This window comes from Melospiza georgiana, chromosome 7 (genome assembly GCF_028018845.1).
Source record: "Melospiza georgiana isolate bMelGeo1 chromosome 7, bMelGeo1.pri, whole genome shotgun sequence".
NCBI lineage: Eukaryota > Metazoa > Chordata > Aves > Passeriformes > Passerellidae > Melospiza > Melospiza georgiana.
In genome coordinates this window covers 17,325,684-17,338,949 of record NC_080436.1, presented here as the reverse complement: position 1 = coordinate 17,338,949, position 13,266 = coordinate 17,325,684, and the positions used below count along the sequence as shown (strand labels likewise).

General features: G+C 42.0%; 1 protein-coding gene across 1 annotated transcript in view; it reads left to right on the top strand.

Annotated features, from left to right (window-relative positions):
- Positions 1-613: 613 nt before the first annotated feature.
- The window catches only part of ITGA4 (integrin subunit alpha 4), a 34,578-nt gene continuing 21,925 nt past the window's right edge, over positions 614-13,266 (top strand). The window contains exons 1-8 of the mRNA XM_058027580.1: positions 614-809; positions 896-1,017; positions 6,913-7,019; positions 7,110-7,233; positions 8,515-8,582; positions 9,233-9,362; positions 12,762-12,847; positions 13,175-13,234. Coding sequence (XP_057883563.1) covers positions 625-809; positions 896-1,017; positions 6,913-7,019; positions 7,110-7,233; positions 8,515-8,582; positions 9,233-9,362; positions 12,762-12,847; positions 13,175-13,234 — 882 coding nt within the window. The 5' untranslated portion in view covers positions 614-624. The remainder of the gene's footprint in view (positions 810-895; positions 1,018-6,912; positions 7,020-7,109; positions 7,234-8,514; positions 8,583-9,232; positions 9,363-12,761; positions 12,848-13,174; positions 13,235-13,266) is intronic.

Genomic DNA, 13,266 nt, shown 5'->3' with positions numbered 1-13,266 from the left:
CTGGTTTCAGGAATTAAATACCCCCACCGGGGGACAGCAGGCAAGAGCCCTCAGCACACCCACGGTGGGGAAGGCTTCAACACAGGGGTACTGGGATTTTCCTAAATGTAACGGTAAAACTCAATCCTCTCCACACTTCCTTCCTCAGAACACAGTCCTGCGCTTGGGTGGAGCTGCCCGCCCGCTGCTCGGCGGGAGATTTTGGGATAAGTTTCCAGCATCCCCTTTTGCCGGCCTGGCCGGCAAGTGCGTCGAGGCGAAGCGAGGGGGACGCGGCCCTCTCTGCTTCGCCGGTGTCGGGATGGTCGCGTCCCACGGGGCCGTGCACTGCCCGGGGACACGGGGGCCACGTCCCTTCCGCAGCGTCCCCGTGGGCGCGGACGGGGCGGGGAGAAACCCGACCCCCGCCGCCCGGGCAGGGAGAGGGGCTGCGGCCGCGCGGGGGGAGGCGGCGGCGGCAGAGCGCCCGTGTGACTCCCCCGTTCGCGGGGACACCCCCAGCAGGGCCGCGGGGAGGGTGACCCAGGGCGGGGCAGGGCGGGGCGGGGCGCGGCGCTGCGCTCTCCTCTCGCCGAGCGGAGAGGCGGGAAGCCGGCGTCGGTGCGCTGCCGGTCGGCCGGAGCCATGCGGAGCTGCGGGAGGGCGCGGGGCGCTGCGGGCTGGGCCGCCCCGCTGCTCCTGCTGTGGCTGTGCCTGCCGGCGGCGCGGCCCTACAACCTGGACACGCAGCACGCGCTGCTCTTCCGCGGGGGCAACGGGACCTTCTTCGGCTACTCGGTGCTCCTGCACCGCCACGGCCAGGAGCGATGGTGAGTCCCGGCCCGGCCGCCCCCGCGGGGGCCCGTGGCGCCTTGCCCTGGCCGCGGCTCCTCACGCTGCCGTCTCTGCCCCGCAGGCTGGTGGCGGGGGCGCCCAGGGCCAGCTGGCCCGCCAACGAGTCGGTGGTGAACCCCGGGGCCATATTCCGGTGCCGGATCGGGGGCAGCTCCAGCGGAGAGTGCGAGCAGCTCCAGCTGGGTGAGTCGGCGGCGGGCCGTGGGCGGGGAGACCCCGGCGGGGCGGCGGCCGGGGACGGACAGACAGACGGACGGAGGGTGCCCGCCGCCCTGCGCGCACCGCGGCTCCGCTCCGCTGCCCTGCGGGGTGTGCTGGGCCCTTCCGCCGTAAACTGCAGAGTGCTGTGCCTCTCGCCAAAGGGCTAATGCCCGAGGGCTGTAGCGGCGGCATCAAGAGAGATGACATGACCAAAACTTGATTTGGGGAAGTTAGGTGTGACAGATGTTCCCACAGCCGTTTCTCACCTTTCAGCCTCCGAGTCAGAAGCCCCGTGAGAGTTTCTGTGTGAGCCCGCTCTGCCCCCGCTCTCAGGGCAATGGGTGAATGCAATAAGCTCAGGGATGGGAGGGTGGAAGTATGTGCCTAAATCATGTTTTCTCCTGCAAAGCCTTCTCTTCGTAGAAGCCACCCTAAAGTAACTCTGAGCCACAGCTGTCTTGCTGATGGGTTCCCCCTGCTTGCAGATTTATTGGAGTTTCAGGCGAACAAAGTTCTTCTTGACTGAATCGGTGTTTATGGGTGCTGCATTTAACTTGGCTTCTCTCTATCTCCACGGTCTCCATACTTAGCAGATGTAACTGGCTGAACTTACTCAACTTTCAAGCGTTTGATACTTGTTAAAAAGGGGAAGGCTTTGCACTGGGCTGCCATGAACATGTGTGAATTGCTTTGGGCTCTCTTCCTGTCCATTTGCATACAGTGCTGTTGACGCTATTCATGTGCTATGGAGAGAATCTTCCCCAACTTGTACTGTGCCACCCTCCGACCCAGAGTATCCCATCCGTTATGAGCACACCACCCAGCGCGGGGAAGCGCGGGAAAAGGGCTATCAAAATATTTGAAAGCAATGGCACACCATGAACTGGTGGCTGTCAGGGCGGAGCTCTGTTTGGTGACAGCATTCTGTAACCAAAAAAATACTAAAACAATTATTTCTCTACATGTCTGTGTATAAAACTTAGAAGTGACGGGTTCTAGCCTTCTGTCAGTTTGTTTTTAGTCTTTTTTTGCTACAAATCAATATAAGAGTTTCAATTTGTAACTGGGCTACAAAAACCTAAGGTACTACAGTGGTGTATTATGTGTAGTCCTATAAGAAAAAAACAAGGAGTTGCTGCTAGAAAGAATGGAAATTAAATTTATACCAGCCCAAGTAGTATTTTGGGGTTTTGTTGAGTAATTTCATTCCAATACTATATCTATTAAAAAGTTATACATAACAAAGACCTATTTTTTTTCTGACTGTCTGATTTTTAGGAGGCTTGCAAAAAATCTAGGAGGCCAACTAAAGCAGTGACTTTATAACATATGCTAAGAGTCAATAAATCCCTGTTCCTAGATTGGTGGTAAAAATAGTCCTTTACTGTGTGAGGGAAGAAAAGGAAGACTTGAAAATTTCAGGTTCTTTGAAAACTACAAACATCTGCAGTGCCTCTCACTTTGCTCATTTAGCCAATGGAGAAACAAAATCTCCAAAGAAATAATATGATGGGTTTTTCTTCAACAGCCTAAGGGATTCTAAGTGAAATGAGGCAACAGATATATGAAAAAGTTTATGTAGTTCCAAAGGCTCAGCTTAACATGGCCTCTATTCCCAGAATTGAAGGCTGCAGGTTACACAACATACTTTTTAAAACAGTTATGTAGTTATGCCACATTTTTTCAAACTAGGTTTTCATTACTGCAAAGATGACATCTTTGCATCACTAAGGTTTGTCTGTAGTATTTCTGAAGTTAAATAGAAGCTGAAAAGAAGTGCTGTATTGTAAAACAGGTCATGGAGGTCAATGAAGAAGCCAAAGGCAGCTGTGCAACATGGGATGTGAATGAAGTGGCATAGTATCTGAGGTCAGAGAAATGTGCAGGGAAACTTGCAATTACAAAGCTGAACTTAATTATCTTTGTCTAACTCATTCGAGTTTGGATTCTGATCTCATAGAATAGGGAATTTCCTTAGAAAAATATGTGGCAATATATTGCGCTGCTGAACAGGCACAGTAAGAAATAAATGTTTCTGTCTTGCTCTTAAATAGTTGAATTTGCATTTTGTTCTGGTAAAAACCTATTTGAGGTGGTAAGTTTCTAATTATAAGTCATAAAAAAGTAGAGGTGATAACAGGCAATAGAAATGGCTTTCCAAATGTTGGGCTTCTGTAATAAATGGATGTGAATTACTTGGAGACATAAATATGTTAAAATACTTTGTCACTCCTTTTTGCTAAAGTAGCCTTGAAACTGCCATAACTAATTAATGAAGGATTCATGAACCATTAGGAAGCTTCTGATCACACAAAACTGCTCTTGTATTTTTACGTGTCGCAAGTCCCTATCTGCTTTCTCAGAAGCAAAAGGTCTGCTGGGAGCAGTCTTATGCTGCAGTCATCACAGTATCTGGGATAACTCATCCAGACATACTTTGAAGAATTTTAATGTTCTTCAAGATGTTGCAGGCCCTGGGCTGGTTTAAGAGCTGAAAAGAGCAATGAGATACACTAGTAAGGCTTCCTTTTCCTAGCCCCTCATTGACACTTTTAAATCTCTCTCTGATTGATGAATAGAAGAGTTTTCAGTCTCTTTTTGAGTTCTAGTACTTCTCTTTATGGTGTCAAGTGTTCTAGACTGCAGATTTATTTGTATTTGGAGTATTTTTAAATAATGGCTTATGTTAGATGCAGAGTCTTGTTTGATTATGAAACTTCAAGTACAAAATACAGTACTTCAGGTTGAGGCACTGTGTCCATCTTCTAGTCTTGAGTTTCAAATCCTTGCCCACGTCAGCTTGGGGTAGTCACAGATTATTGCAGAGGAATTTGCACAAAGTTTTCTATACATTTTGACCTATTGAATTTTGGACATATAAAATGTTACAGAAATTCTTCAGTAGAACTGCTGTCAGATTTGAAACAGTGATTGACTGGCGAAAGTATATAGGAAATAATTTGTGCAATTTGCCGTCCTGTCTGAAGAAAAAAACAATTTTAGCTACAAATGAATGCAGTAAATTCACTGCATACTGTTTAGCATAAGGCCAGAAAGCTCTGCCTGCAGTTTCAGTCTTGCTCCCTCCTTTAAGTCTCTGCTACAATTAACCTGTGAACAAATTGCCCTCTAGCTCCCCCAGCTGAATCATTACAATGGAAAAGTGAGCAGTTAATGGTTTTCCCCAAAGGCAGAGCTGTGTCTGTTTAACTTTGATTTCAGTAAGTTTGAGTTTTGGTAGTGTGCTTTTTATGTTGCTTGCATTGCTCATACCTTGCAAGTGACCTCTTTCAAATAGCCATACTATTCCAAGGAACATGGGATCTTCTGGACCTAGGTCTGTTACAGAAAGATGGAAATGGGTATCATTTAAAATGTTTTGGGTTGAAGTCATTTGAGGGACATAGGAGGGATAAACCCCATCAGATCTATGAAAGCAGAAAGTAGTTCCTGTGTGAGTAAAACTAGACTCTTAGGCCCTGACACCTAGGAGCAGGATATCAGGAGGCTTATTGCCTTTGCAGCAGACTTCATCATTTTCATCAGTTAGCAATGAACCAGAGGAGTTATGGAAGGATAAAGTGGGTGATGAGAGGCTGTTGGGCATGGAAAACACTGGAGCAAGTTATATAAAACTGGTTTCTCAGATGACATTGCAAACATCTGTATTATGATCCTTGAGGCCAAAACCAGAAGTGGCTTTTTAAGTTCTGACCATATTTGTGTGCAGTTGCATTGTTTCTGTGGATGTGTTCAGAGGGGATTGCAGCAGAAGTGTATCTTCCAGCTGTGTAATGTACACAGGCATGGGCAATTACTTATTTCTCAGTGACTTTATGACAGCACGTGCTCCTTTTCCCTGAGGCAACCAAGCTGCCATGTCCTCTTGAGCTTATGCAGTGCTGCTCTGTTGCTTGTGCAGAATGCTGCATTTTCTCATTTGATAAAGCTTTTATAATGTCATACCCTGAGCAGGGACTCATCAGGCTGTCTAGGATGTCAGGTTCTTGCTTCTCTCTCCCATGAATGTCTGTAATTTCAAGGTGGTTGAATACTTGCCAGTCAGAGAAAGATAGGAAACATAAGGCAGTGTTTCAGTAGAGGGCCAAAATAATCCTGAATCAACGTATACTGGAGCAAAGGAAAAGGGGAATGCAATCCATTGAGTGTCAAAGAATGGTGGTGCTTTTTCTTGTTACAAACCTCTGAAAGAGGCACAGGAAGGAAACACTGAGACAGGCTGAACTTACTCATCTCTCACATCATCATTGTCTGGTTTTATTTGATTTAGTGATAAAAAGTCTCAGTCTCTTGGGGTCTCAATTTATTGCCCTGGTCTTCTCTACTTCTCCCATTTCCTGTAAGTCCACATAAAAGCAAGTCCCAGGTAAGTCATTATTAGAAGAGGATGGAACTCATTGCTAGAAGGGAATTACCAGAAGTGCCTTTTGCAGTTTAAAGGAGGACTAATTCTTACACATGGGAGTGTAATGGAATTTTCTTTTCTGAGGATATTTCAATCAGATAAATCTGCTTTTTAATTCATGTAAACCATGGAAATGTCTCCCTTAGGTAGTGAGAAGTTTTCCATTGCATAATTCAGTTCCAAAACTAAATTCCACACTTGTTTCTGAAAAGCAGTGTATATTCAGTACATGGAAGTGTCATCTCTGACATTAGCCAATAGGATAATCTATATATTCATTTAAACTCTCTAATGCATTGGACAGTAATAAATGCCAGTTCTGCTCTCAGCACAGGTGTTTTGTTTGGTGGGTTAATTTTTGCAGGCTTTTTGGTGGGGCGAGGGGTGAGAAGATGTGGGGTGTGATTTATGGGGCTTTTTTCTGTGCAAACAATATCCCATCAGCATTAGTACTCTGTGGTCTGTACTGACATCCTCTTCTGGATAACTAAACTAACACTTAAACCTCAAACATTTTGGGTTCACCTGTAGTTGTATTCAATCTGAGAAAGTTTTAAAAATTATGCAAAAGAGTTTGTTCAAATGAACTAATGTGTTTCCTTATTTTATAAGAACTTATTTTCATAAACTATCACGCTGATGCATAGAAAATACCAATTCAACAATTTGATTAATGCTTATTCATACAAACATCTTAAAAATTAAAAACTTCCTTTATATAACTTAGAATAAATGTGTAGCTTCTCCTTACTGTGGGGTTCGCTACTGCTTTCCAGAGGAAAGCAGATGTTTGCTAACTTGGCAATACTGTGACCTTTTGAGCTGTGGGGCAGAATTAGAAGACATTTCAGTGTGTTTTCTCAAGGTTTTAAAAAGTAACTCTACTTAAGAACCAACACTAAGAGCTGCTAGTGAATAATTGCAACAGTGAAAGAAGCATGCAGGATGTGCATAGGTAATGATGTGCCATCCCCAACAGAGGTGGCAGTTATACAACCCTTATTTGATAGCCATTTGCAGTAGAGATTGTTTTAAGATCTGCTACCAGTAGACACACAGTTGGAGGGATGTTTGCTTTAGGCTAGAGTTTAGGTGGCACTCACAGGTGTTACTTGTGTTTCTTACAAACATTTAGGCTGAAGAGCACTTACAGGGACAGCCCTTCACCAGAATTGAGTGTAATGTCACTTTCTATCTGAGTAATGATGGGGAAGCCCATCCTCACTGCCAGCCTATCACATTCAGAGCCAGGATGTTCCCTTTGGCTACCCACAATCATAACTTTGCTCAAAAAGAAAGTAAAAAGTCTGTGTGACCTGTGTGAGACAGAGGTCAGAGCCACCATATCCAAATTGCAGCACCGTCCCCCAGAGTTCTTGGATTCTCCTGTTACCCACCACATTGTTCTTCACCTAGTCCCTCTGTTCAGAGCCCTGGTCTTTGTCTCCTAGGCCATCCCAGTAGCAACTACTGTGGGAAGACGTGTGTGGAAGAGCGGGATAATCAGTGGCTGGGTGTCAGCTTGTCAAGGCAACCAAAGGAGGACGGATCTATCATTGTATGTATTAACCACTGGGCCTGTTTGTCACACTGCAGCCAGCTTTCTTGGGCTTCCATGTCAAATGCTGTGTTTGTTTTATATCTATAGGCTTGTGGACATAGATGGAAAAATGTGTTTTACGTCAAAATTGAGCACAAACTGCCACAGGGCATTTGTTTTACCATCTCTCCTGATTTTCGAACTGTCGATGGAATACGCCCATGCCATATAGGTAAGCAAAAGGCTTGAGTCCTTTTGTAGGGAAGGGTGAGATACGCAATTGAATGGTGCAGAGTTTGTGAAAAGCCTGTGTTGTTATGAGAAGGTGTTCTGCAGCCAAAGGCTTGGAGGCTGAGTGCTGATGATATGAGCCCAGTTTGTGATGTAAAGATGTTTATCACTTCAAAGAAAACCTGCTTTCAAAAGGCAAAAAAAAAAATGGAACAGGGCATCAGAGTAGTTTTTTCCCAGATTGCATTGCTGAAGGATGTGTGCTTTTCAAAACCAGACCAGTAGAGGACATCCTTCCTTCCTTTACTCTTGTCATTGCTCTGCAGAGTCTCGCAGCAGAGCAGCAGAAATACCTGCAAGTGATTGTACCACCTGCTCCTTAGCCTTTGATGCAAAGGTGCTGCAGTGCCTGTCACATTGCATGTCCTTGTCCCTTACTTGTCTTCTGCCAAGGCTGCTGCTGTGGCATGAGACCTTCAGGGGTTCTTCCTTGGAGAACTTCAGGAGCAGAATAAGAGGCAGCACCAGAATCTACCAAATTATTCCATCCATGCTTTCCCATTGTTATCTACCATCCACCCAGGAGAACAATCACGTGCCCTGTGCCTTGCCAATGCAAGGATCAGCTGACAAAGTGATCTTCCTGTGCAGACAGAGTAGTGCCATCAAATGTCCCACTGCTGGCTTTGGAGACTCTTACAAGGGGTAGTGAAATCATGTGTTTTTGATCTTTGGAGACTTTAAGTGTACAAATCTGTGTATGGAATGAAGGGAACCCTGATGGCAGGCAGTCAGCAAAGAATTGTAGGAAAGCAGAGCTGGGACAGTGTTGGATTGCTAGGATGAAAGCAGGATGTCTGAGACTGCCATAACACAAACCCCTCATGGCACCAGTGGAGCACAGGGCAAGTTCAATCAAGCCTGTCAGAGTATGCCTGAAGTACAGAGTGGAAGAGTATCCAGACGTGGTGCTCAAACTATTTGTCTGTTTTGTTCATGGAACAATTTTGAAAGTATAGCCTTTAAAGTCAGTATTTCAAAGGCAGGTGTGATCAAGTGATACACAGTGTTTTAAGTTTGTTACAATAGTATATTGCACCTAAAGGCTATCTAGTAGAAACCAGTCGTTTTAGTTTTATTGCAGAACTGAAAACCAACTTTTTGGGGAGGTGTTTGTTTGTTTATTTTTTCATAAGTTTTCTGAACTTCTGTTAAAGCCTGGTGACAAAACTCTGGAAGTACTTGCTTCTCATCCTTTTGAATATTTCTTGCCCATTCGCAGATCATGCACGAAAGTATGGAGAAAGACATGGGTCATGTCAGGCTGGAATATCTAGTTTTTACATTGAGGTGTGTATTAAAGATACCAGAAGTCTCTCTGTTTATATACTTACTTTTATGTATAATGTCTAAAAAGGGATGTGTAAATGCAAACATCAATGCTGTATTTTATTGTGGGAGGGAAAAATCACTTTTTAATTTATTTTTAATTAAATCTTGCTATGACTTGCATGGTAATTCCCAAGTAAGGCTTTCATTTTTAATCCCAAGAATACTTTTACACCTTACTAAAACCAGTTATTTTTCATCTGGAAAAAGGGCATGGATATAGCAGAGGATGAAATTTTATTATTATCTTTAATATGTTTGATGTAACATTTATAATGCTTGCCTTCTTGCTTTACAGAGTAATACTCTCTATTATTTAATCTTCATTCCATCCTAAGATTGTAACTTCTAAAAAGCTCATTTGAGAAGAGAATATCCTGAATTGCTGTATTTTGTTGTTACAGTTTAAAGCTTTTAAAAATGGTATTTTTACAAAGTCTGGAAAATATTATCTGTAATTTAGTAGTAAACCCCAGTGCTGAGCCAGATGCATCTCCAGTAGCATTTCATAGAATTCACAGGAGATCTAAACAAGAGCATTTTACTTGTTTTGCTTATTTTCATGAATATTTCAGTGTGAATAACATGGCTTTGTTTTGCTTTTCTTTTAGGACTTAATTATAATGGGAGCCCCTGGATCATTCTATTGGACTGGTTCTGTGTTTGTATACAACACAACTGCACGTACAATCCACTCTTACACAGATTCCAGTAACCAAGTGAAATCTGGCAGTTATCTAGGTACTTAAAGGACTTAACACTTTACTAAAATATAAGCTAAATAGCTGGTCTTGGGGGGAGTGCACAATGTTTTTGAGTGTTTTCACTATTAACCCCAGAAGCAACAGTTCTACAGATGATTTCTAATTTTGTGAAGTATTACTCATGTATAAGGCTTCCTCTCTGTTCTTTTTATGAGGAAACTTCTCAAACAGTGGATTTCTATTCTTACCATCTCTCCACTGACTTTTAACCATTTCTTGATTTGGAAGGTAGGAATGCTTCTGATTAGCAATGGTTTTCATTTTACTCAAGTCTGCAATGCTGCCACGAGCTTTCACAGAAAAAGACAGTGGTTTCACATTTAACAGAAATATGAAAAATTTTTTACAGTGAAAGCTGCAGGGAAATCTTAATTGTATTGTCAATAAGGGGAACTATGCTGTGACCTTTAGAAACAAACTTTCCTCCAATGTTGTTTTTTTTTTTCTTTTTTATTCCAAACATACTTTAGTCTGGATATGTGGGAAGGCAACCCTCATTTATGAATGTCTGTAACCAAGGCCATGAAGTTCTACTCACGTGCCTATATCCAGTAACCAGCTGAATTTAGTGCTACAGTTTGGAAAGGTTTATGCCAAAAAAACAGCAGCAGCTTCAGAGTTCTCACTGCACTGAGAAAAGCTCATCTGTCCTTCCTGAATTCCTAAGCAAGAAAATTTTTGCTTGTGACCATTGGGTTTTGCATTTTCCCATTCGAAGTTCCGGTTCACGTGGATAAATATTTCCTGTTTCTGATTCCACTCTTCTGACAATAGGAAGTTGGCATATGTTATGAAATAGCTATTGTGAAACACAGTGAAACTAAGACTTCAGAATTCAGTTCTGGGCCTGCAAAGGCCACAGGGACTCTGTGGGAAAGTCAAGCAGAAGAGAGACTGACTGGTGAAGGGAGATCAGACACGCAGATGCCTAGGGTCAGCCAGTAGAACTTCTAACCTTTCACAGGACAAAAAAAGAGCTTCAGAGAGTGGAAAGCTCCAGTTTTCCAATAGTAATCAGCAGGAAAAGTACTGCACCTGCCTAGGGAAAATAAATTCATTCCAGATTTCTGCTTCTGAAAGTATAAGAATGAGAATTTCTGAATGAGTCAAATCATTGACAGCCAGAAGCCAGATCCAGGCAAATGGGTAAAAACCTGCATAAGGACTGTGTTGAGGAGAGGTTAGCAAAGGCCTTTGCACACAAATGTGATCTCTCTTAGTTGCCTTGGCCATCCAGGACCTGAAGTCAGCTAGAGTTTGCTTCACTCTAGTGATCTGGTGCATGTTGGCTCAGCAGAGCCATATGTCTTCTGAACTTGCCCTTCTACAGGAAGGTGAAGAAGAGCACCATTAACTCATCTGTATGTCTGTACAGTAACAGCTGTGATAAACTTGGAATTTTGCAGTTTCATGCTACTTTAACCTCTGCTCCTTTCCCTCATATTGCAGTTGAAGCCCCATGGTGTGGTTGAAAAGGTTTAAAGGTACCTTCCTTCCCTCCCTCAGCATCTGTGCCATCTTTATAATTATTGAAGACAAAAATCTGTTCAGGGTTAATTCTGTTACCAAATTAATTTTTTAGAAGTCTGAGTCTATTGCTCCCTTAAGTAATGAATGAAATTATCCCTACCAAATGGTGGAAGTATATTGTGACCAGAGTGTAATTCAAGCATGTAAGGAGATAGCATTATCTACTTACTCTATTCTTGCACTCATAGGGACAAAGGCATTGGCATCTTTAACAGTTTAATGAAAAATATAAATAAAGAATAATGATTAAGAACCTAGAGACTACAGGAAGTGCAGTAGTATTGTAGCGTTTTCCATAAGTTGGAGGAAACAAGGGTGTTCGTGTGCCAGACAACTGAAAGAAGGAAGGAAATTAGATATTTGTAATATATAACACTAGATAATATTTTCTTGACTACTTGAGAATCTCTTGGAGAGGGGTAGCTGACTTCTATAAAAGGAATTTTCAAAATTATTCAGCCTTTCAATTCAGCTGGCCCTGATGAAAAAGTAACCTTAAGCACTTAAACTGCCGTAAAGAAATCATAAAGTAGAAGACGGTTCCTTTGAAAAATCTGAGAAGGGCAAGTAACATTTCAGAAAACTGAAAAACTGTAGTCATGGTAAAAAGGAGAAAACTATGGCGTTGGAAATAAAATTTCATTTCTCTATTCCTTTAAAGGGTCAGTTATGTGATTTCCCGTTCCCCTGCCAAACATTTTAATACCATTAAAGAAAAATGAGAACTATGTAATTACTGTAATTCTTGTGTATGTTTGGCTTTTTTTTTTAAGTCCTTAAGAATTAATAATGTTTGCACTTTGGCAAAACAAAAATAACTAGAAAGTAAATGTCAGAGGAGGTAAATTAAGGTTCATCCTTAATTTTTTGTTGAGTAAATAAAAGCTAAATGTTGACCTTCAAATGATAAATTGCTCTGTTCATCTCTTTTAGATTAAAATATGAAAAGAAAAAGGTGGCTTAATGAGAACTTTAATTCTAGGCAGTTGTGTTCACTGACAAAAGATTCAAAGCTTGTTCTCATCTATCTAAGATGATTTTTCCATTTCCTCTGCATTCAGGAACATCAGCAGTCATTCAGTAAATGCAAGAGTAGTGGAATATGTTATCTGTCCTGTATTCTGAGTTGTGATGTACTCTGGAAAGAGTAAGGATGACTTGTGCAGCTACAGGTTAAGGTGTTAGCCTTTATTTTGCAATTCTGTGTCTGGATGTCTGCACCAAAACATGGTCCTGTTTATAATCTCTCTCCACATACAGAAATGCTTTGTAATGTAGATTTATTTACTAAAGCTGATGTAATGGCTTCTTACTGCATAATAAGGCTTTTGCAGTTTGTTCCTGACATTTTCATGTGTGTGTCCATGGTGCTTTATGTGTGTATGTGCACATAGAAATAGCACTACATTTAATTTTTCTTAAATCCAGTTATAATAGTCAGAGTAACAATTGAATCTATTATTTCCACATTCCAGTACATCTACTTGGATAATTTTTATTTGTATTAATAGTGTGGACTTACTGAACAATTGCAGAATATGCATTATCAGAAGGTGCTTGCAATTTATTTTATAAATAAATTTTTGAAGTATGACAGATAATTGAGTTCTTGGGAAGAAATGAGTGTTTCTGACACTTTTTCGTGCTTGATGGAACTTACTATCTGTAGTGACCTTTTACTTATACTTCAAAAACTTTCTATTCTGTTTTCATTGCTGACTTGCATGAGGTCTGAATGTCAGACTCATGATAATTTATGGTGTTGAGAGCTTTTATAAGGCATGCTCCTATTCTTTCTTTGTTACATAGCATTCCCAGTACTGAATAGTGCATTTCTGATTTGCAGGATATTCTATTGGAGCTGGACATTTTCTGACACCATCCAGTATAGAAGTAATTGGAGGGGCTCCCCAACAGGAGCAGACTGGTAAAGTAAGGAATTGTCTATAATATTGACTTAATGACTATAACCCCAAAAATACTATGATCTTCCAATATAGATTGATATATTAAAGACAAGTATCAGATGTGACTTTTCATGGGGGAAAGTTGAGTAAGGAATTAGGGTAGGCAATCTGGATAACATTGATGTGAACTGTGGTGTTGAAGAAAGATGCAGGTAGGAGGCAGGAGGTAGCTGTAATTTGTGATACTGAGCACTGCTGTGCTGATTCTCTAGCACATGCTGTAGAGAAAGCACAGGGAAGTGTTCCAGATTACAGTTTGCTGAATTCTGCTTGTGTTTTCTTTTCCTTTTAGGCATATATTTTTAGCAAGGAGGGGGAAATAAATATTCTCTTTGAAGTAAAGGGCAAAAAGGTAAATCTGTCCTATTGCTTTTCTGCACCTCA